At 53.8% G+C, this 24,035-nt stretch overlaps 2 protein-coding genes across 9 annotated transcripts in view; one reads left to right on the top strand and one right to left on the bottom strand.

Moving 5' to 3' along the window:
* The window catches only part of DBNDD1 (dysbindin domain containing 1), an 8,248-nt gene extending 6,426 nt beyond the window's left edge, over window positions 1-1,822 (top strand). For all 6 annotated transcript variants that reach the window (XM_070770499.1, XM_070770498.1, XM_019979429.2 and 3 more), the window contains one exon: window positions 581-1,822. In XM_070770499.1, coding sequence (XP_070626600.1) covers window positions 581-738 — 158 coding nt within the window. In that variant the 3' untranslated portion in view covers window positions 739-1,822. The remainder of the gene's footprint in view (window positions 1-580) is intronic.
* Window positions 170-24,035, bottom strand: LOC109572547 (mitochondrial inner membrane m-AAA protease component AFG3L1-like). 3 transcript variants are annotated; one of them, XM_019979426.2, is made up of 16 exons: window positions 23,862-24,035; window positions 19,624-19,711; window positions 17,138-17,232; window positions 16,615-16,764; window positions 14,408-14,476; window positions 13,725-13,849; window positions 13,021-13,291; window positions 10,436-10,573; window positions 10,074-10,227; window positions 8,782-8,889; window positions 8,109-8,234; window positions 5,819-5,929; window positions 4,756-4,871; window positions 4,130-4,330; window positions 3,861-4,055; window positions 170-3,782 (listed from the first exon to the last, which is right to left on the bottom strand). In XM_019979426.2, exons 1-16 carry the CDS (start codon window positions 23,997-23,999, stop codon window positions 3,540-3,542), a joined length of 2,328 nt encoding a protein of 775 aa, XP_019834985.2. In that variant the 5' UTR covers window positions 24,000-24,035; the 3' UTR covers window positions 170-3,539. The 3 variants fall into 3 exon arrangements, with proteins under 3 accessions (XP_019834985.2, XP_019834986.2, XP_070626590.1); XM_019979427.2 differs by having other exon boundaries at window positions 16,620-16,764; window positions 23,862-23,911; XM_070770489.1 differs by lacking the exon at window positions 23,862-24,035 and adding an exon at window positions 23,623-23,750 and having other exon boundaries at window positions 16,620-16,764.

Raw genomic sequence — 24,035 nt, 5'->3', positions numbered from 1 at the left:
CTGGTCTGGAAAATGATTTCCTTCCTAATGCATGTTTGTCAACATGGCACCATTTCACTCACTGCTTCTGCACTTTACATACCCTTCTGCTGACTTTAAGGAATTGTCTGCCCCTCCTTAATTTCGGTTTTCAAACACCAGCAAAAGACCACAGCCACAGGCCCCCCAGTAGAATTCACTATGCAGATTTAATTATAAGGCAGAACACAAAAGGGGTGGCATTCACCAAACCTGGCTGCTCATCTCAGTTCCAGGGAAGCACTGGACCCCATTGACCAAAGAAATGGCATGCAAGCCACTGGGAGTGTGGGGGCCCAGAGACCTTCCTCCCTCCCTACTCCCCACCCACACCAGCTACAGGCCAGGCTCACACCCAGGGTGGAACCTTGGCTGCATGTGGACCCTTCTGGGAGCATCAGGAAAGCCAGTGCCCAGGCTGCACCCAGACCCATATGCACACATTGCTGGCACCAGGGGGCCCCAGGTGTGGCCGGACACCATGCTGGAGGCACAAACAGGCCAGGCAGTAGGTGCAGGAGTGACTGGTCCGCCACACTGACCCAGCCCACGTTCCCACCAGGCCTGCACCCGCTGCCCCGAGCTGGCTGTCTCCGCTCACCCTCCTGGACGCGCACTAGGGCGGAGCAGAACCGTGAGAAGCAGCCCTTTGGTGACCCTGAGCGACAGCCTGCCATTGTGGACACGATTCTTACTGTGGAGAGGCCCAAGGAGGACTAGGCCAGCTGGCCCGGGGCCGAGATGGGGCAGATCCAGACAGCCGTGGCCACGTGGACACTGCCCGCCCTCCCCACTGCGGCTCTGGGCTGGGGTCTCAAGGCACTTCAGCATAAGCACAGCCCAGTGGCCTTATATCAGCTCCTTCCTGGTCCCTGGATCAGGGACAAGGCCCAGGGATGAGAGGAGACTTGTCTGCAGGAACGGTGTTATCATCTGCCACCAGAATCCTGGGTGGGGCCAGGGTGAGTGGGGATCTGCCGGTGAAAGGGGATGAACCGCCATGCCCAACTCCAGCTCACAGGAGTCTGCTGTCCAGCCAGGGAGTGGATAGGGGAGTGAGTCCCCCAGATCACCTCTGATTCCCCGCTGCTCCCTGCTGCTGCCCTGGAACACTGTCAGCACCAGACACTCCCAACAACTTGCTAGTCCTCCTCCCTCCCCATCAGCCAGACCCACCTTCCTAAGCGCAGAATGCCAAGTCCATCAAGATGGCCTCAGACAGCAGGGCAGGCAGAGCTTGCCCAATCCCCACAGCCCACCAGGCACACATGCACACACAGGCACACACACATGTAGGTCTGTGTCCCTGGCTAGCATCCCAGTCTGGGGTGCAGCAGTCTGAGGGGGTGGGGACATGAGGGCACCTGGGCACACCCCCTGAACCCCAATTCAGGGATGCCAGGCTTGACTGCTCCCAATGCTGCTTATGTGCTGAGGACAGGGCCAGCTTCCAGTATGACAGCAAGTCTAGTCTGCTTTCTGTCCCCAAGGCCACCTGTCCTGACCCCTTCTTCACTGAGACATTTCTGGGGAAGGAAAAAAGGCTCCTCTGTGGAAGCCCTGGGCACACCCTGCCAGGAAACAGTCACCTCTGCACCAGCACTGGGGCAACACTCCTGCACATGAAGGACAGCTGCACGGGGGTGATTTCCAGACACAACCAAGAGTCTAACGGAAAAGGGACCCCATGAGGGCAGCCGCACCTCGCCCACCCCAGGGTCTCCCCTCCAGCCCTCATGCTTCCTGCTGCAGCTTCCGTGACCTCGTTTCGAAAAAGCGCAATTAAAACATCACCCTGTCCTCAGTCTCGCGGACCAGTGTCTTCCTTTCCAGCTGACACTAGAGCTCAGGGGTGAGGGCTGGGCAGGGGCAGGGGGCTGGCTGCTCTAGGAACCTCCAGGAGCTCTGTGCTCTGGTCTTCCCCCAGCTGAAGCCTCTGGGGGCTCCACTGTGACACATGGGGGGCTAGCATTTGGCTCTGTCCCCACAAGCCCAGGCTGGAAGAGGCAGCCCCAAAAGACTCCTCCCAGCCCAGGGCAGGATCTGGGGAGGCAGCCAGCAGGAAGGGCCAGTCTGTGAGTAGAAGAGTAAGAAGAGAGCAGGCAATTCCTCCCACAGGGTGGAACCTCCCTGAGCAGACACTCTCAGCCAGGCCTCAGCCCAGGTGCTCAGCCAGATGAAGGGAGTTGAGGAGACAGGAGGGGGTGAGGGGACAGGGCCCACACATAGGGGCGCTATCACCAGGGGTGTGCCCTGGACCTGGGGAGGGGCAGCACCCCAGGCTTGGGACAACATAGGGCTTTCCTGAGATGAGGGAGCATCCTACCTCCATCAGAAGGTCCCAGAACAGGCCCCTGCAGGGTCCCCAGCAGTTCAGCACAGAGGCTAAATGGTGGAGGCTGCAATACAGGGCAAGCCCCAGAGACAAGAATATCAACAATACATGTTCTACAAAGAGCAAAGTTGAAAGTGTTTGTCCCAAGTTGGAAATTCTATTTTTGAGGCAAACATACCAAACGATGTGGAAAATTTCATCCCCAAGGCCCTGTGTGTGGGCTGGGCTGGCAACAGGGGGGAACATGGGGTGGCACCCCTTCACTCACTGTCAGCCCAGAATGCCTGTCCCCCCATCCCTTCAAGGCAGGAACTGCTGCTACCATCATGACTCTGAAGACTCCAGCCCCCTGGCTGTGTGCTGGGGACCTGTGGGGCCATTTCCACTAACCCCAGCTCCCTGGGACCGGGCCCTAGTCTCGCTCCAGGTCCAACCAGACAACTGCCAGCCTCAGCCCAAGAGCTTAGCTGCACCCCCAGGGGCTGTCCTGTCCAGAGTCACCTTCTGGATTCTAACAAAACCAGGCCACCAGGAACAGCTTCCCAGAGACATGCCAGCAACAAAGCCCCACCCTGAGAAAATGGCAACCCCTCCCCGTCAGGTTCAGACCCCTAAGCCGCCCCCCACCCCGGCCATAAGGCTGTGGGAGTGCTGAGCTCCATCCGTGAGGACCAGCTAGCTTTCCACTACCCAAACTGCCATTCCCTAGATTCTGGGCTTACACACTTCTGCTGAACCTCACGACCTGTGAGGGCTTCTGAACTGGGCCTTCTCTCCCTGAGGCAGGTGAGGGCACTTGCAGTGACCAGGTCCCAGCTCCCCTCAGTGGAAGGGTGCCTGCAAGGAGCAGGAAGCCCATGGTCTTCAAGGACCCTGATTGGAAGAAAGCTGTTTGCGGGTTGCTGCTGCTGCTGCTAAGTCACTTCAGTCGTGTCCGACTCTATGCGACCCCATAGACGGCAGCCCACCAGGCTCCCCCGTCCCTGGGATTCTCCAGGCAAGAACACTGGAGTGGCTTGCCATTTCCTTCTCCAATGTGTGAAAGTGAAAAGTGAAAGTGAAGTCGCTCAGTCGTGTCCGACTCTCAGCGACCCCATGGACTGCAGCCCACCAGGCTCCTCCGTCCGTGGGATTTTCCAGGCAAGAGTACTGGAGTGGGGTGCCATTGCTTCAGGTTATATGTGCTTTAATTTGCTTCCTGGGGTCCCAGAGGCTGCTCTCCAGGCGGAGGTGCTAGGCTGGGCTCTCCTGCAGTGGGCCCCCCACGCCAGCCCTGCAGACCCTCGGGAAGGGCCGTGTCCTCCTCCAGGCCGCCGGTGCCCTCCACGAGCTCCTCGTAGGTGACCTTCTCGGCGAACGGCCGCGGCCCGAGCAGCTCCACCATGTCCGCCCGCTCCAGCACCTCCTTCTCCAGCAGCCGCCTGCCCACCTGCACACCCAGCAGCTGTCAGCCGGCCGCCTGGCCTGCAGAGCCCCGCCCGCGCCCGGGGTCCGGCCACCCACTTGCCTTGTCCACCTGCTCGCGGCAGCGCGTGAGCAGGTCCAGGGTGCGCGCATGCGCAGAACCAATGAGCCGCCGCACCTCCTCGTCTATGAGCTGGGCCGTGGCCTCGCTGAACGGTTTCTCCACCAGCGCCTCACCTGGCCGCGGGAGATCGAAGGACACCTGGCCCAGCTTCTCGCTCATCCCGAACTGCACAATCTGCAGGAGGCGAGTGCCGGGGTCAGCCCGGTGCAGAGCCCCCTGCCCCCCACCCCCCAAGGCTGCCGCTCTACCTGGGCATAGGCGCTCTGGGTGACCTTCCTCAGGTCATCCTGGGCCCCCGTGGTGACCCGCCCGAAGAACAGCTGCTCAGCCACGCGGCCGCCCAGCATGGCACACATGCGGTCAAAGAGCTGCTCCCGTGTGTACAGGTACTGCTCCCTGGGCAGACACTGGGCATAGCCGAGCCCCTTGCCCCGGGGGACGATGGACACCTGTCAGACACAGCAGGGCGCCCTGTCATCCCCAGGGCCCCTGACCACCACCCATCTCCATAAGTGTGGGAGGAGAGGAGACCCTGGGCCCCAGCACACACAGGGGGTCACCTTGAGGGTGAACTCAAAAACACCCTCTGTCCCGCAGTCCCCAGGAAGCTGTGGAGGGGCCTGCCTTCGGGGAGAAGCTTGCAGTGAGGTGAGTTCAACCAGGAACTTCCAGGTGTCAGGTGTCCAGATCCAGACCCCTCCTGGAACCAGCACCCCGCCCCTGCCCTCCCACCCACCCTTCAAGGTCACATTCTAGATGGTTCCATCTCTTCAAAAGCCAAAGGGCTGACACCCGCAACACACTGTGCACACATGGCCCTCGGGGTGGGAGCAGGCCCTGGACCCACAGGAGATGTGTAAGGGGCTGGACTGACCTTGAGCAGGGGGTCTGCGTGTTCCAGGAACCAGCCCACCACCGCATGGCCAGCCTCGTGGTAGGCCACTGTCATCTTCTCGCCAGGCTGCAGGACCTGTGTCTTCTTCTCAAGGCCTGCAAGTCACACTCCTGGTGAGAGGCACAGGAGGAACGCCAGCGAAGTGGTGGGAACCAAGCCCCCACTCCAGGGTTCAGGGGGCTGATCAGAGCAGACCTGCAGCCTGTCAGCTCCACACACACTGCTCAGGCCCACAGGGGTCTGTCCCTGCAAACCAGACGCTAAGCTGCCTTCTGCTCTGCAGACATCCCGCACCCCATTCCACTTCCTGTGCAAGCAACATATGCTCAGGGAGACCTGTTCTTAGGCAGCAGTGTTAGCTACTCTGTGGCTCAACTGGTAGTGAAGCCAAAGCAGGGAGACAGGAGCGTTCTCTACACCCTGTACACCCAGTCACAGGCAGAGAACAGGGCACGGAGAGGCACAACTAGTGTGAGTCAGTTTCACGGCAGCTCAGCTCAGCATGGCCCATGACAGCCCCAAACAGCCGTGGCAAGTGCCTTGGGCTCCTGACACTACATGCCTGCGTACGTGTCACACCTCAATACAAAGTGAAGTAGACGAAGCAACTCTGGCTACCTGCCATCTAGACAGGCTGGTGCTCACAGCTGTGAGGTGGGGTCATGGATGGCTGCTGGCCACACGGATGCCTCCCTGACCTCTGTCCCCAGGATGGCACTCCGAGACCTTGACCCCTCATGCTGAAGCCTGCACCCTCTCTGGGTACGCTGGCCACTGGGAGCACTGGGGACCCCGGCAAACTTCCCAGGGAAGCACCCAGCAGGCCGTCCTCTAGGGCACAGTGGGCACCCGGACCGAGGTCTGACTCAGCACCCTGGAGGTTACAATTCTCTGAGATTCTGAATGTTGCTCCAGGAAGAGCAGGAGAGCTGCTGGCAGGTCCCACGTCCCAGATCTGGGTCTGGAGAGCTGCCCAGGTGGAGTACCCTGAAGTGAGCCTGGGGCCCCAGGGTGGAAACTCACCCACGGTGGCCCAACTTACCTCCAATGACCCTCTCGATGGCCTGCTCGAAGTGCTTCTCCCCGACAGAGGGGTTTAGGTGGCGAGCGGCGATCAGGGCGGCTTCATTGCAAACATTAGAAATATCAGCACCTGACCCGGAGAAGAAATCGTCCATCAGGGGCCCAGGGCAGGCTGTCACAGGGACTCTGCAGTACTGGAGCCAGAGCTAAAACAGGTCAAGGGCGTGAAGGAAACAGGACCTGCTCTGTCAGTCACTGCTGCTTTCAGCCAATTTTCTGGCTCAGTGATTTCCTGAGATGTGATTCATTTAACATAAAATCTATCCATTTAAAAATGTGTACATGTCAAAGACTTTCAGTAATTTCATCAAGATGTGTGACGACTGCTGTCATCTCATCTCAGACATCCCCAACATGAAGGTGCTGTCTGGGGCTAGATCCTGTACCCAGGCTTAGCCGAACATGACTCTGCCATCTACGTCTTTAGACATGCCCATCCCGGAAGTCTCACATAAGTGCAACCACACAGTATATGGTGTGTGTTTTGTGTGTGCTCCTTTCACACGACACAGTGTTTTTCCATTCATCCACTGTCAGGAGCGTGTCCTGGTATTTCATTCCTTTTCACGGCTGAATAAGGTTCCATCTGCCCTGAGGCAGCCACAGGAGACACCAGATTGCACAGATGCTCGAGTCACTCATGTAACACGGCCAGCTCTATCTGCAGGTTCCGCCCACAGTACACGCATCTACTGGTGACACGCTGCTGGACACTGGGGTGGTCTCCACTGTTTAGCTATTATGAGTAATGCTGCTGTGAACATCCATGTGCAAGCCTTTATGCAGACAAATGTTTTCAATTCTCTTATGTAGGAGTGGAACTGGGGGTCATATGCTAACTGTATTTACTTCTAGAAGTGCCAGGCCGACTTCCACAGCCACACTACTTCACATCCCCACCAGCAACATATGAGCGTGCTTGTTTCCCTTCATCCCTGCCAACCCTCCATCTTTTACGGCCACCCTGGTGGGCGTGAGGTGGTGTCAAACTGTGCTTTTGATACGCGTTTCCCTAATAACTAATACCATGACCACCTTCTCACATGGTTTCTGGCCATCTATATACTTTGGAGAAATGTCTATTCAAACCCTTTTCCCATTTTTAAATTGGGTTCTGTATATATTGTGGATTCTAGACCCTACCAGGTGCATAATTTCCAAACATTCTCTTCCTTTCTGTAGGCTCTTTTCATCACATCAATAATGTCTCTCCATGTACAAAAGATTTCAGTTTTGAAAAATTCTATTTTGTTTTCTCACTTGCAGTCTGTGCTTTAAGAAATCATTGCCAAATCCAAGATTTTAAGACATTTTACAGTTCTCGCCCCACTGCTCAGGTCTCTTATCCACTCCGAGTTGACTGCTACATGTGGTCTAACGTCCAGTTTCATCCTTTTGCTTGTGAATACCTGGTCAAACAGACTATTCTTTCTGCGCTGGATGGTCTTCACACCCTTGACAAAACAACTGACCGAGATGCACAGGCACACACCTGGCCTCTCACTTTTATCCTGATGGTCCGCGCCCACCCTCAGAAGCTCCACGTTGGGGAAGTGTCTGCCACTTTGTTCTTACAGGCTGTGTGGCTCTTCTATACCCTGGCAGCTCCAGGTAGCTCCTGGCAGCTCCTGAGGATCCAGCTTCACAATGTACAAAGGTTCTGCTCCTATGCAGCCCCTCTCACCTTCACAGGTTACATCTTTCTACACTGTGTGCCCATTAACACAGATATGTGATTATGGTTTTACACACCTGTCCTTTATACAAGATGCCTTAATTTCTCCTTTACTACAGAAGAATAGTTCTGCCTGACCCACTGCCTCCTGGGCTCCATTTCCAAAAGAAGTCAGCTGCTACCCTGTGGTCTTGCTGGTCTCAAGGCCTCTCCCTACATCTGACCAACACAGATGATGCTGTCTCAGTGTGGGCGTCTCGTACTTTATCCCACTTCCTGGATGTGCAGACTCAGATCTCTTACGCAGTGTGGCAAGGGTGGAGCAGGACTTCTTCCCTAAGCAGCATACCAAGAGGATGGGGCCTTGTCACCACATTACGTTCCCGGGGCGGTGGGGCGGTGGGTGGGGGCACAGTGAAAGCCGACAAAAGCCAGTTTTGGGGCCTCGGGTGTGCCCACCGGATTCACAGTCCTAAAGACAAGGGCGCAGTTTCAGGACCAAATGGCACAACCAGACACCACCTGCTGATGATGCAGCCAGCCCCAGGGCAGCCGCCTGGCCTCCATCACTCACCTGTGAAGCCTGGAGTGAGGGCCGCAAGCTTCCTTGCCAGAGCATCCTTGCTGAGGCTCTCGTCCAACTTGAGTGGACGCAGGTGGACCCTGAAGATAGACGACCTGCCTTTGATGTCCGGGGGCCCTGAGAGAGAGAGAGGTACAGGTGGCCAGGGCAGGGTCACCTTCAGCCGCTTCACCAGGGCCAGGAGGACCCTCTCCTGTTTGTCTGCACTGCACACTCGACTACCCGACCAGGGCCAGAGCTCCCGGTGGCAGAAACAACCCACAGGTCACATCCATTCAGCTCTCCCTTCCTCACTGTGGGGCCTCTAGTCCGCACAACTCAATCCCCAGGATGGCTGCTCTGGCAGCAGGGGACCTGGGCAGGAATGAGGTCCTAAATTTCTAGGACCTGCTCACAAGTGGGAAAGGCCAGGGTGAATGCTTCTCTCGTAAACAGTGCACAAAAAAGAAAAGCTGAAGGACCCAACACTGTCACCTCACTCTCAGCTGCATGGACTGCTATGACCTTTTCCGCATCCCAGCCACACCTGTTCATCCTGAAGTGGGGCCCAGTCCTGCACCTCCACTGTTTCACAAGTGGGGTTAGCTGCTTTAGGGCACCTCAAAACCTCCTCCAAATACATAGCTAATGATCGAACCAAACTTTCAACCCTCAGCACACTCACCAATGTAAATCTGACGGTCGAAGCGGCCCGGCCGCATCAGAGCTGGGTCAAGGACGTCAGGGCGGTTGGTTCCAGCCAGCACGACAACGTTCGTGGTAGAGTTGAATCCTGGATACGAGGAGGAGGTGAGCCCAGGCAGGGCCCGGCCAGCAGCTATCTCCTCTTCCCTGCACATCTGGTCCCCACTTTCCGGGACCACTGACCACCCAGGGACAGGCAGCAAACGGTGGCTCTGGCTGTAACCCAACCTTCCTCAGCCAACTGGGAGGCCCATGGCCCAGTCTCAGGGTGTAAACTCCTATCTTAATTTGGTACTGATCCCTGCCAACCTCTCACACCACACAGTGAGCTGCAGGAGCCACGCAGACCCCTCCACCCAGGTCCTGGACAGCTTGCTGGGCCCAGGGAACCAGGCTGGGCGAGAGCAGGGGAGATGCAGTGGGGAGAGGATGGGGGTACCCAGCAGGGTGAGGGCCTGACTCACCAGCACTCATCCTCAGAAAGGTCAGCTGGGGCCCTCGGCCGCCCCAGGACCTGGGATTCAGGGAGAGGCCCCGCATGCCTCAGTCATCTGAGTAGATGATATTTCCTCCTGGGAGGCAGGGGTTGTGACCCATGCTGGTTAAAGACTGCCATGTGACCAGCCCCAGGGGAAACCCTGTCCTAGTCGATGACACTCCTGAGTGTCCCCCAACTGGCTGCCAGGAAGAAGCTGCGACCCAGACTCAGTGGGCAGAGAGCTCTGGAGGCTGTGGCCACCTTCCCAGCCCAAGCACCTGCTCCCCATGATTCTCCCGTGTCCTGGCCTGGCAGTCAACCGTGATTATGAATCCAAGGACCCACGGATTCCTCCCAGCAAGTGACCAACCTGGGGTCACGCTGGGTACCCTGACTTAGCTACAAAGCCAAGTGAGCACAGGACCTGCCAAAGGTTCAGTCAAAGCTTCTCCAAATTCGAACCTGGCACAAACGCCCAGACCCTCACCGAGAAGGCTGCAGCAGGCCCATGGCTATCACCCCAGACCGGACCTTCCCCAAGAGGCAGCAGCAGGCCCGTGGCTGTTACCCAGACCAGACCCTGCCTGAACAGGAGTCCTGAGGTGGAGAGAGGGTTCTGGAGCAGGAGGCAGCAGGACAGAGGCGGCGAGGACGCAGCCTGGGCGTCAGCCCTTATCCAGCCACTGAGCTCGGAGGGAGCTCCCTGCACCGTGGGGCCTGAGGACAGCCTTCCTCAGACTGACTGAGCGGGAGTCTCGCCCGGGGAGCTCTGCCCAGAGAGCAAGCCCGCTCACCGTCCATCTCCACGAGCAGCTGGTTCAGGGTGTTCTCCTGCTCACTCTGGCCTCCAAAGTGCCCACGGCCACGCTTCCGGCCAATTGCATCAATCTCGTCCACAAACAAGATACAGGGAGCGTTTTTCCGGGCCAGTGCAAACATGTCACGAACCTGAAACGGGGTCCACACACAGTTTTGCTCTGTCACTGGCGCCAGGACAGGACTAAGTTCCCTGGGCTCGGCCCACCTCTGGGGCTTGACTCCCACCTCGGCTGCTCTGTCTGCTTGCCAGGTCGTTTTTACATCCGTGCTGTGCCCTGCACCCGTCCCCAGGGTCCCACCTGAAGGCCAGGGCAAGGACAAGTGTGCCTCTACCTACCCGAGCTGGGCCAACACCAACAAACATCTCCAGGAACTCAGACCCATTCACGGTGATGAAGGGCACACCAGCCTCCCCTGCGGTTGCCTTGGCGAGAAGCGTCTTGCCGGTACCGGGAGGACCTGTGAGCAGGGCTCCCTGAAACAGAAAGGCGGCACCTGGTTCTGAAAGGGGAGAGACAGGGCCAAGGAGAGTCTCGTTCCACTGACTCCTTGGCCTACTCCACGCTTTTGGCTGAGGTGTGCCTTCCATTTGAAACTTTCTGCTTGTAAAACGAATGTGCATTCACCATGAAAAGTTCAAATGCTGCAGGTAGAGGAAACCCCCCAAAGCCCCAGCCCAACCGAGCAGGTTACTTCTTCAAGTGACGCTCCCAGGGCAGGACTCAATGGACCTCGCGGTCCAATGTTTACTTTAACAGTTACTAGCAAATTGCTCTATGAAACACGCCAACTCACACCAGGAAGAGCAAGAGGCCCTCCCCACACTCGCTCCCATGATTCTGTCCAGCAGGTCTGACAGCAGCACCTGTGTGTGGTTCTGTCCGCAACCTGCCTTGTTCTAGACTGACTCAAGGCTGAAATTCGCACCCAGTAACACACCTAGGTATTCCTTTCATGAGAAGGGACTTAAAGGGGTTGGGGGCGGAGGGTCACACTACTTCATTTCTAGTTGACAGTATGGGTTGCTGCTGCTGCTGCTAAGTCGCTTCAGTCATGTCCGACTCTGTGCAACCCCATAGACGGCAGCCCACCAGGCTCCCCCGTCCCTGGGATTCTCCAGGCAAGGACACTGGAGTGGGTTGCCATTTCCTTCTCCGATACATGAAAGTGAAAAGTGAAAGGGAAGTCGTTCAGTCGTGTCTGACTCTAGCGACCCCATGGACTGCAGCCTACCAGGCTCCTCCGTCCATGGGATTTTCCAGGCAAAAGTACTAGAGTGGGGTGCCATTGCCAACATCTACTTATTTCAAAAGAAACAAAAAAGTTGTTTTTTCTAAGTCTGTAAAAATAAAAACAAAACATATAGAGCTAAGGAGGATGAGGGAGCCTCAAAACAAACTCACAAGGCACCAGGGCCCCAGGTCCCCATAAACATGGATATGGACTCACAAAGGGTCTCCACAAGACAGTGGGCCATGGGACCAGGGGACCCCTGGGCCCACCACAGCCCAGTTTTCCAGCCAACCTTACCAGGTGGTCAAAGAGAAGCACAGGCCTCCTGCCGCCTCATCTCCAGAGGTCAGTCACGTTCTCTGCTGTTCAGGACAGTCTCAGGGAAGCACACAGGGTTACCAGGAAAGTCAGTGCACTGAGTCTCCACCCTAGAGAGCTCGCAGCCTGATCTAGAGCCCAGAGATGCCTTGCGTGGGGGTGGGCGGGGGAGGGCGTGGTCTGTGACCCTCTTCCATGTGAGATGCAGACCTTTCTAGGAAGGGGTTCAGCTACTGCTGGGGCCCCTGAACATTCATGACACCCAGAGCCACCTGCAGGGAAAGCCAGCGGCCACAATCTCCACAGTGTCACTTCCTGTATGCAGAGCCTCGACCCACGTCCACGCTGCACACCTGTCCCACTGCTGAGTCGTGGGTTATTTGACAGGCAGCTGACCCCAGACCCGTTCACGGCAGTTCGTACTTGTTGGTTCTTTGTTTTCTTGGGTTTTCTGGCTATGCCACACAGCTTGTAGGATCTCAGTTCCCCAACCAGGAACTGTACCTGGGCCCCAGCCATGAAAGTGTGGTGTCCTAACCTCTGGATCAGGGAATTCCCTGCACTTGCTTTAATTATATACTTTAACAATAAATAATAGAATAGAAAGTCCTTTCTTCAAAAACAAAGCTGAAACTGTTAATATAATAAATCAAGGCAAATTATTAAAGAAAAAAATGCTGTCAAACTGAACGGACAAAAAACTGAAATAGTAAGAAAATGTGATAAAAATATATGATTCTGTGCTTATAACTGCTTTAAAGTTCTCAGGTCAATTTAGAGAAACAAAACTACTGACAAAGGCTTTCCTGGTGGCACGGTGGTAAAGCAGCTGCCTGCCAAAGCAGGCAACAAAGGCTCAATCCCTGCTCAGGGAAGATCCCACAAGCCAAGGAGCAAGTAAGCCCGTGTGCCACAACTACTGAAGCTCGTGCACCCTAGAGCACAAAAGGAGCCACCGCCGTGAGCAGCCCTTGCACCAGAACTAGAGAGCGGCCCTCACTCTCTGCAACTAGAGAAAGCCTGCACACAGCAATGAAGACCCAGTACACCCTAAAACTTTAAACAAAAAAATGCAAACTTTCCATTTAAATAAAAAACTGTAGTGCTTTGTGCAGGGTACTGAACAGAGAATCTAATCGCGGGTGTCACACTCAAAGGAAGGCCTGTTTTCTAAACAAAGCACGGGCATCTGTGCTGGCAGGTGAAATAAACACAGGTGGGTGTGCACTGCTTACACTGTTACCAGATAAGAGGATTCGACTCCGCAAATGCTATTTCCACTTCTCGATGTGATTAATAAAACACAGAATCATTACCAGAAGCTGCTTGGTTCTGGCTCAAGCACCACTGCGTGCTCTCTCATGTCAGTACCTTTGGAATTTTGGCCCCAAGGTCCTGGTACTGTTTGGGGTTCTTCAGGAAATTCACAAACTCCATGATCTCCAGCTTGGCTTCTTCGCAACCAGCCACGTCTGCAAACCGCACACCGATGTCATCTTTGATGATCTTGGCTATTGTCTCACCAATGCCGAAGAGGCGCCCTCCTCGCCCACCACGCCCAGCCCCCATTGGACCCCTCCTCATGGCATAGAGGAAGATGCCAATCAGGAGAAGGGTGGGCACCAGGCTTCGCAAGAAAGTCCTAGAAAGGCCAAGAAAACCATCTGTCACATTCCCTTGAGAGACAGGCTGTGAACAGTGGACCTGGCTCTGCTACACAAAAGCAAGCACTGTCCGTCTGGACACACGGCCTCACCCACTGTAAAGGTCCTGTCCACGAGCATCTGTCTGCCTGACTGCCCCTGTGGGCACGGCAGGGTAGCTGTGGGCTATCTCCAGAAACCCCCTGACCCAGCACGGCCTCCTTCCAGCTAGTTCTGCCCTGCTGCCGCACCACAGCCCTCAGGCTACCAAGCTAAACATTTCCCCACCAATTCTTTCCCCAGTAAAAACACAGCTAACAAACTTGTCTTTACCATAGACACTGACTACCAGAAGACACCTACAACATGCCTGAACAAGTTCAGCAGGAAGTGCTACGTGTCCAGTACCAGGGCCCGACCACACCCGCTCACCCATCGCTCTCGGTGGTGTAGACCACGGCCGTCTGGTTGGGGGGCTCGATGCCTAGCTCCCATTGGGCGGTCTCCAGGTTGCGCTCGAAGGTGTCCACACTGCCAATGCTGAACCACGCATACTTCTGCAGAAACCGAGGTGCCAAGCGCTGTAGGGGGCTGCCCCCCATGGCCACCACCCGCTCCCCAGCTTCTCTCACAGCGAAGTCCTGAGCGGCTCTGATGGGCCTCCTGTCCTGGCCCCAAACCACAGGCTTGGGTTTGAGGTCAAAGTATAAATGTCTATCGATGACTGAGTCTGCCTCTGTCCCCTATCTGTCATTTTAGTCTCCCCTCTCGGATCTCAGCTGGTGACTGTCCATGGTACTGGGCAAAACTGAAGCATGGCTACAGCTTCAGGAGAGTCCTGTGCTACGTGGAAGACTCTTCTCTACAGGTACATGAGCACAGGTGGGTGCTGGAAAATGAAGCCAGGAGCGGCACTTCCCCAATAAAACAGAAAACTATCACGTATTTTTTTTCAGGTCACACAGCTTGTGGGATCTTAGTTCCTGGACCAGAGGCCTTGACCGTGAGGGCACCTGCTACTAACCACTTGACTGCCAGGGAAATCCCAGAAAACTCCACCTTACACTGACACCGAAGCCTACACGTGGAACACTGGCCTTGACCCCAGCCCTCACCTCGAGTGATGTCCCAGGGGCAGGAATAACACGCACGAACTGTTTATTCACCACTTCCAGCCGATCCACCTAGAAGACAGACAGCCAGTCAGGACCAGCACAGCACCCTGCGCCTCGGTCTCAGTCAAGCCCCACACGCATGGGTGGCACCTGTCCCAGCGTAGCTCACACTCTGCAGGACAGTTTCGGCTCTGTCTTCCTACCAACACGGACAATTCTAGCCTGGGATTATGGCAATAAACAGGAACCGATTCAAGAAGATGAATTAAAATGTGGCACATCTGAGCACTAAGCCTTCAAACTGGCTTAAAACTCTAAAAGGAGGGGAGTTCCCTGGTGGTTAGGATCCTAAAATAAGTTTTAGGCTCCAGTTCAATCCCTGGTTGAGGTGGGAAGCTGAGACCCTGCAAAATGTGCAGCATGGCCAAAAAAAAAAACAAAACAAAAAATTCCAAAAACAAAAAAACTCCAAAAGGAACACAAATGAAAGTCTTGTTCTGACACTTGTGCGTAACACTCAGTCCATCCGGTTACAGCCCACCGCCTGGAAGCCACACTCTTTCTGGGGAGCTTCAGACAAGGCCTGCTGTCACCACCTCATTAACCATGACTAAGCTCCTTCTGGAAAACACAGGAACACTCAGGATTCCAGTGAGGACACGATCCTGAGTGTGGAACTTCACCGCCACCCAACATGACTCCAGAAACCATGGTAGACAGGACTCCGGGCGACTGCCCCCTTGGTTTCTCTTCCGCCAACATGCAGAGCCCCAGCCAGCCAGGCCCATCAGTTCTCAGGTTCATGAGACAAGGACGTGGCATGTCCTCCTGGCCCTGCAAGACTCCTGCCAGCTGACCCCTCATGCCTCCCCACCGCAGTGCTCACTGCCAGTGTGCAACGGGACAGAGGGCACAGAAGGGTGAGCAGCCTCGCCTTCAGACTGTGGCCAACAGGGTCACAGAAAAAGGCCCTGGGCGGGCACAGATGGTAACTTCCTGCTTTATACTTTTACTTCATGGTACGTTTGTGACCAGGGGAAACAAAAGCGCTGCTTGAAACAAAGACTGCAGGGGCTTCCCTAGCAGTGCAGTGGTTGAGATTGCGAGCCACCAGCGCGGGGGGCGGGTTCCATCCCTAGGCGCAGAACTGGATCCCGCGTACCCCACCATGCAGCCATAAGTAAAGAACTGAATGAAACGAAGTCCGCTACTGAGGTTTTGTTATAGTTCTTTGTTCCTAAACAAGCCTTTCACAAAAGAACAACCGGTCCAGGCCAGGGACCTCTGCACATAACATCATTTATTTCCATGACATTCTGAGATTTTATCAGGGGACCTCTTCGGACAGCTCAGAGGGGCTGGAACAAGACGCAGCCCTCAGGTTCAGGTGCTAGACTCTCCCAGCTGATGTGGAAGTCCCCTTATGTGAGGGGATCTGGTCCTTGTCTAGCTAGGCCAGGCGAGTGTCAGCTCCCAATCAGGCACCACAGGTTTGGCCAGGGCTGCATTAGGTGGGCTTGAGTGGGGGGATGGACATGTCACCTTTCTGTGCTCCGGGCTGTGCTGTGCTCCAGAATAAGCATGTCACTGTCCGCCACGTAAGACCTCGAGGAACATCTGGAACCAATCCAGACCGCACACAGCAGGACACCTGTCTCCCCCCGCCCCTCAGGCCACACCTGCTGGGGGCAGGTCCTCAGCAGAAGGGGCTGCAGCAGCCCTTCCCCCACCATGTAGAGACCATCACCACGGGCCTCCCTGAGGACAGAATGTGGACAGACCTCAGGGCAAAGGAGAACTCCCTGCGGATGTCACCACACAGCAGGAAGGCCCAGCCTTAACAGTGCGCTGTTCATGCAACGGGGAGCAAGGCCACTGTGTTTGTGAAGGTGTACGCTCAAGCCCAAGTGTGAGGAGGACGGAGGACTCCACTGGTGTGACTCAGAGCCCAGTGCTGGCCCCTACTGTCCAGGGCCTAGCAGTGGGCCAGGGGTGCCCTCAAGGAGAAAGGCTCTGAGTCAGAGTCACGACTACAGTGTCAAGATTCACAAACAGAACCAAGTGAAATGAGAAGCCAGAGCTAACACACAATGAGTGAGTGTTTCAGGGAGTGGGCAGGTGTGGGGGTGAAGCAAGGTAGTCACATCTGCACCCCGAGGCCGACAGGCCATCTCCTTCCAAGGCTGGCAGTGTGCAAATCCTCTCACCAGACCTCTCGCCAGGTAATACTGCACGAAGTGCTTCCAAGTGATTTCCTTCCCAGGATCTCGGAAATAGAAGTAGAGAAATCCTGCAACGACACCTGCCCCCAGCACGGCCAGACTGCGGAGATCCTTGTCGTCCCAGGGCACCTTCCCCTGCAGGGAGAGAACACAACATGGGTTACACTGAAAGAGAGTGGCTCTCTCACAAAAATGTCCTTTCACAGACGAGGGAGAAGTCGCCAAGCCCTCCACCTGAACCCCCCCTGCCACTGGCCTCCATGGGCGCAGCATCTGCCAGCGTGTAAGGCCACAGCAGCTCCCAGGCCACTCGGGAAAAGCAGCTAGCCTTCCTGAGACCATCGCTTCTCTGGGTCTTTAAAAACTCCGATGGAGATCTTAGTTTTAGAAATTAAATCCACTGCTTAAAATCTCTGAATTAGTTTGTACAAAGCCCAAGCCCTCAGTGATTACTTCCTCAGAAAAGTGACAGGCCGTCTGGAACTGGCCCTTACGGACACGCACGAACCTTCTGCATTCGTTTCCACCAGGCAAAGTCATCCCGCTTTCCTCCTCTCTTCCCTCCGTCCGCTCCAGGACCAGCATCCTTTGGTTCACTAGTTCCTAAGAGAAAACAAACTCTGACCTCAGGGAATGGTCACACCGAACTGCCCAGAGAAAGAGGATTCAGAGAAGAGAAGAACTCTTCCAAAACACAATTTCCCCAACACAGCTGCCTTGAGATAAACGGGGAGCGTAAAGCAAGTGCTGCGTGTGGCAAGGGGCAGAGCTTCTCAAGCTGAGAGGAAAACCTACAGTGCCCTCCTGGGATCAGGGCAGGGGCCAGGGTAGTAGAGACTGCAAGTCTACACCAATCCCAGACAGTTCCAGCAAGAAGGGAAATTTACAACAGTTTCTTGCGCTTTCTGAAATCAGAGTGACTGTGTGTGTGCCAGGTGAGATCTAGGAGGCATTACCTTTTGGTTTGCTTTTTTCTGGCTGAGCCTCATGGCTTTCAGGATCTTAGCTCTCTGAACCTGGACCCTTGGCACTGAAAGCATGAAGTCCTAGTCTCGGGACAGCCAGAGAACTCTTTAGGCTGGCACTCACGTCATCACCTCTCAGAACATTTGTGACGCACAGACTAGATGACTGAACCCAGTCCCCAAGCCTCTTTCTTAATGTGTGCGTGTAAAGTAGTAACAGCTCAAACCACACCAGGGCACCCCCAGAAACACTCCTGGAGCCCCCCCACCCTTCCATCAGGTGCCAAGAATGTCCTGGGGGGATGGGTCTCACTCAGGACACACCCATCTGTGATCTAAAGCTCCCACTACCTCCAAGTACAAGCTAACGGTCAGGTGGCCTGAACCATCCGCAAAGCTGGGCATAGGCAACTCAATCAACTATTCCTCCCATTAAAACATCCAGAAGGCATTTCAGCATACACAGAATGACAAGGGGAAATAACACAAGATTGTTACTCTGGTGCAAAACCAGAAGGAAAGAGTTGAGAGTAAAGAACACACAGGAATGTGTTTTCCCAAAAGAACTTAAGAAAATAACCCAAAACAGAAAAAAAATCATTCCCCTGAGAAAAGAAAAGGTAGAAAGACAGAGGCGTGAGACAAAAATCACTTCTGTGTCAGTCAACAGCAGAAGACACAGGGCCTGAGCACGACATCACAAGAGTTCCCGGAGAAACGGGGCCAGAGCAGCCCCTGATGTACAGGCACCACAGCAACAACCAAAACTCAATGCCTGGAAGGCCAAACTCAGGACAGGGTAGAGCAAAGATCTGCATAAACGTGAAGGACAAAACACGAAGTCCTACAGTCACAGCGAATCACCTCCCAGCGAGCTCTGTGCGCCTCTTCTCTCACGATGCTCCAGGCTCCCCAAGCAGTAAGACACTACTGCACACCCCCCACGTCACCAAACTTATGATCAAAGATAGGTTTGTCGAGGCTTCAGATCCACACAAGCTTTGCAGGTGCAGAGGCCCGAAGACAAAGGAAGGTAGTGAGGCCATGTCCACAAACCAGTGAAGGGAAGGAAGTGCTGAGACCACATGCACATAGGCCCAACTGCTCGCCACCTCCCACGATTATCCCAAAATTAATGAATGCTTCAAAAATTCTCAAGTGTGGGACTGCCTTGGTGGTCCAGTGGCCAGGATCTTGTACTTCCACATCAGGAAGCCCAGGTTCCATCCCTGGTTGGGGAACCCAGACCCCATATGCTTGTGGCATGACCAAAAATAAAAGTTTAAAAAAAATTAAAAATTCTCAAATGTAAAACTTTGATAGTCTGATTGGTCAAATTGTTCCTTTTACGAGTTGTTTTATGAGCTGTTGCATTTCTAATTCTGTGTTTCTTCTCCTCCTCTTAAAGAATTTCTCAAACCCATAGGGAAAATGATGAGATTCTGGCACTTTAAAAGCACGCGCCACACTCACACAAGCAGCCAGACTGTCCAACAGGAAAGGAGTAAGGGAGAAGCCGATTTTCTTCCTGGCTTCAGCCTGGTGCAATCGGCACGCACCTCCAAGTCCGAACTCTGCAAGCCTCCCCACACAGGGTCTCCGAGACCCACTGCACAGCCCATAACCTGCGCTCAAAGGGCACATGTGCTCCAAACTAACTGCAATAGACATGAGGTCCCTGTCCTGCTTTCCAAACATGAGACTCAGCTTAACCCTCAGATGTGCAGAAACAAAGCCTTGCTCCCCAGCATCCCCAAAGATTCACCCACCACTTCCTTCTGGAACACCTTCTCTCTTTTGCCACCTTCACTGATATATTAACACTGCAAAGACGTGGGGCAGGTGACCCAGAAACGGGAGAGGAACTAGGTGTGACTCAATACATATATAAGCTAGAAGAGGAGCGGCCTGGGTCTCCTGGGCCGTCATGCACACTGTCCCTGCTCCCCACAAACACAGGGCACCAAGGAAGCCACTCTCAGGTCCTGTGACCTCATGCTGCTAACGATGGCAGGAGAAAGACACATACCTTTGGGTGGTTTTGAACACAGCCAATGGGAAACTGACGCCAGTCTTATCTGCAGAGCCGACTGCTGAAAGCGGATTCCCTGGAGACACTGAAACAGGAGACAGAATTAGTTTCCACAAATTCTGATGCAGCATCTTCTCACAGTGGCAGTTCGAGGTTGGAAAGGACCAGGATTCGAGTGCAGGCATAAACCTGAAGCCTTTACCTGCTTTATCTCATTAAAAATATGATTCAATGTGACTTCCCTGATGGTCCAGGTGTTCAGACTTTGCCTTCCAATACAGGGACTGTGAATTCAATCCCTGGTTGGGGAGCTAAGATTTGTGGCCAAAAAAAACAAAATATAAACTACAGAAGCAATATTGTAACAAATTCAAAAAAGACTTTAAAAACAGTCCACATCAAAAAAAAAATCTTTAAAAACAAATATGATTCAAGCAGGAGAAACAGAAACTACATTCAGTGCAGAAATACATGAAGAATTTTTATAGCTACAGCTATCAAAAAAAACTGCTAAGTAATCACTTCCTGCCTGAGGCAATTTTTGTCACTGAAGCTATTAAAACAAATATTAATAACCCTTAAAAACAAACATTAAAATCATGTGAAATTCAAAAACCAAAGGGTATTACGATTTATCTTTGATCAGCCACAGGTCAGTGGTTTTGTCAGGAAAGCAAACATTTTCTGCCTGCTAACTTGCTCCAGTTGTGTCTGATTCTTTATGACCCTATGAACTGTAGCCCACCAACCTCCTCTGTCCATGGGATTCTCCAAGCAAGAATACTGGAGTGGGTTGCTGTTCCCTTCTCTAAGGGATCTTCCTGACCCAGGGATTGAACCCACATCTCTTATGTCTCCTGTACTGGCAGGCAGCACCACCTGAGAAACCCTGTATTTTCTTGAGTTCTCAAAAAGGAAAATGACAGTTTTTATTACCATAAGCTACTAACAATACTTAACATCAGTTAAAGACAGGATGAAAGACAATTTTGGTTTCTCACTATCATAGGTCAAAAGCCATTATAGGAAAAACGAGTACAACAGAAGCCACCACAGTAAAAAAAAAACAGCTCTAAGCACAGTCACTGAGTATTAACTGCAGCCAAAATACCTCAACCAGGACTTGCCTGGTGGTCCCCTGGTTAAGAGTCCACCTGCCAATGCAGGGGACACAGGTTCGATCCCTGGTCCGGAAAGATTCCACATGCCAAAGGGCAAATAAGCCTGTGGACAGCTGCTGAGACCCTGCTCTAGAGCTCATGCTCTGAAACAAGAGAAGCCACTGCAATGAGACGCCCTTGCACCACAACTAGAGAGTAGCCCCCCGCGCAGCCACAAAGACCCAGCAAAGCCAATATAAATAAATACTTTATGGGGAGGGAGGAGGGAGGAAGGTTCAGGATGGGGAACACATGTATACCTGTGGCGGATTCATTTTGATATTTGGCAAAAACTAATACAATTATGTAAAGTTTAAAAATAAAATAAAATTTTAAAAAAAAATGTGAAAAAAAAAATACTTTAAAAAAAAACTGTTTTAAATGTTGATCCAGGGCAGAAACCAACACATTATTATAAAGCAATTATCCTCCAATTAAAAATAAAATTCTTTTTTAAAAAGGTCCATAAATGGTTAAACAAACAAAAAACCCCAACCAAAGATTTGGATTGTTCCCAATATTTTATTATAATGAAACTGGATCCATACATGACGACTCTTGTGTTATTTCAGCCGTGTCGTCTTTTAAGGTGGCAGGCTATTCCCCAGTGCAAACACCATTTCTTAGTAATTATTAATTTGCTGATAAGCCCAATCATTCACACATCCTTATCAGAGGCCTCAGAGCACTAAAAAGTCAGGTAAGCCATGAGAATGTTATTGAAATCCGGGAAAACCATAAACAAGGGGCTCAGGAAGGAGACACAGCAGTAATGGTGATGAGGCTCCTGGAGCCTTTGCTCCATGAGTGTCCCCTCCCCACACAGAGCAAGTCACCACACACAAGGGGACCAGAACGTAATGTCACACAGGTTGTCACGTCACCGTAAGGGGAGGCCTAGACAAAGGCTCACAGAAGAAGATGGTCCTGGGCCCCTCTGCTCCCCAAGGCCCTCCCGTGTCGGGTGGAAAATGCAGAAGTGAGGAGAGGGAGGTGAGGGCCTGAGGTAAGGTGACGGGGAGCCAGCGGTATGTGATGAGTGCTCTGGCACCCAGCCCCCAGGGTTTCCCCAGCACCTCCCCAGAGAGGGAGCTGGGGCTCCTAGAGGTGTTAGGAGGTCTCCAGCCCTAGAAAGACAAAGTACGATCATCAGGCCTTCAAAACTTGAGAAACATCCCTCTCCTTTATTTCATGACTTAGTGTTTTGATTTGCTTAGGGGACCACAGTAGGTCAGATACAGCTCTCAAAGACAGGGATCTACCACCCATTCTTGGTGTCTGGATATGCAAAGCCAGCATGTGAAGCTGTGCACAGCAGTCTTCCCGTAACAGGCAAAGTGTCACTGTCCTTTATCAGGTCACGAATCAGGTGACTCCAGCCTGTGTCTCAGATGCACACAGGTGCAGCCCCAGCAGGCGCTTGCGAATCTGCTGGCAGCTCCTGCTCAAGCCTCACATCCTTCAGGAGTCGATTACCCCACCTCTCACAGCGTGGCACTCATCCTCCTCCACCCTTCTCTTCACTGTCTACTCCTTCTGTTCCGTTTCCTTCTCCTTCATACCTCCTAATACGCTACCTACATGTTGTTGTCTGGTTCTCCTTCTGGAATGGAATGGACAATGTAGGAAGCTCAGTCAATGAAAACGTAACTGCCAGAAGCATCCAAAACATAAGCTTCCCCTTGAGGAGTACTGACTGCTCCCACACTTCTTTTAACCAAAAGGCAAACTGCGACTTCATCTCCAGCCTTCCCACGCCAGGTCTAGCCTTCAAGTCCCTCAAAGGAGAGCTCACATCTGTTCCAGATGAGATGCCATGGCTAATAGACTCCACAGCAGAACAGCTTTGTCTGGAAAGGAATTCAAAGATCATCCAACTTCCTCCCTCCCTAACTAAAACCACTGAGCTCCATGGAATTCAGAGCCTCATGACACAGCTGTGTTGCACCCCTCAATCACTGCATTCCATCCAGCTAACAACTTGAACAGTCCCCCTGCAAGGCTGAGTTGCCACACAGCCACAGATGAAAGGCTCTCTTTTCACTGATATTGCCCAAAACAATCAAACTGACAGTGCACCATCCCCAAAATGAAGAGGTAAGAAGGAAAAGTTCACTCCTGGAAACAGGACAGAAAACAAACGCATGGGCCCCCTTCTTCCCCTTTCAATACTGTCTGAAATCAAGACAGCTTTCTCTGACCAGAATCCAGACGCTCCACATCAGTCCGCCACAAAAGAAATCTACGTGATCACTGTCCCCCTGGGATGCTCAATACAAAAATAAACCTTAAAATATGGTCTACTTCAGAGAATCTAACCCAGAGGAAGGCGTACAATACAGAAGTATCTAAAAGCGGAGATACTGACTAGCTATGCTCTAGCGTCTCCTCTCCTATAAAACAGGGTTTAGTGCAGCGCCTACCTGCCGGACGGGGATAAGACTTAAATGAGACATTCCCTGTAAAGCCTTCAGCATGAAACCCCTCAAACAACGTTAGCTATGATTACAGTGTAGAACTGGGCTCGACGAATGTTGTCTGAATAAAAAACACGTAACACTTTACAAAACTGTATCATGACGGAGAACAACCCTGTGATACTGAGCAGAAGTGGTATCACCGCTGAGCCCAGGAGGAAACCACCTCGCAGTCGGAGCCAGAGTCCGAGAAAACAAGTTAGGCTCACAGCGGAAAAAGGCTTGAACGCAATTCGCTCAACGCGGCTCTTGGGAGCGGGGAACAAGAACGCAGGGGCAGTGGGCAGGGCACTGAGAGGCTGAGGGAACTTTCAAAGAAAAGGGCGTAAGAGGCCACAAGAAGGGAAGCAGACGGAGACCTGTTTGGGCCAGCGGCAGCCGCCTCAGCCGCTGGGAAGGGCTGGAGCCCCGGGACCAGCCAGCTGGCCGGAGCTGTGGCCGCCGCCGACGCGCCTCCGCTTTTGGGGCTCGGGTTCGCGCATCTGGTTCCCTCACCCGCTCCCCGCGCCGGTGGCGCACGTGGATGGCGTCACCGCGGCGTCGAGAGCGACCACCGCCCCCGCCGCCCGGAATCGGCGGGCTGCGCCTCCCCGCTCACCTGCTGAGTGGTTCCGAGCGCCCGAGCGCCTGCCGCGAACGTCCTGCCCCCTCGTGGGCCAAGGCCGCACCGCCACAGCAAGGCGAGCGGCCCCACCACCGCCCTGCTGCCGGCCGCCGCCACCAGCCGCTGCGACATTCCCCCTCAGACCTCGCGCCGCTCGGCGCGCGCACG

This window comes from Bos indicus, chromosome 18 (assembly GCF_029378745.1).
Source record: "Bos indicus isolate NIAB-ARS_2022 breed Sahiwal x Tharparkar chromosome 18, NIAB-ARS_B.indTharparkar_mat_pri_1.0, whole genome shotgun sequence".
Taxonomy (NCBI): domain Eukaryota; kingdom Metazoa; phylum Chordata; class Mammalia; order Artiodactyla; family Bovidae; genus Bos; species Bos indicus.
This window is presented reverse-complemented; position numbering and strand designations above follow the sequence as displayed.

Coding starts and splice junctions, on each gene's coding strand:
- LOC109572547 (XM_019979426.2), bottom strand. CDS start 23,999: ATGTCGCAGCGGCTGGTGGCGGCGGCCGGCAGCAGGGCGGTGGTGGGG. Junction 19,712..23,861: donor CGCTCGGAACCACTCAGCAG/GTGAGCGGGGAG, acceptor CTCCTGTTTCAG/TGTCTCCAGGGAATCCGCTT. Junction 5,930..8,108: donor CCTCACTCCAGGCTTCACAG/GTGAGTGATGGA, acceptor TCTCCGGGTCAG/GTGCTGATATTTCTAATGTT.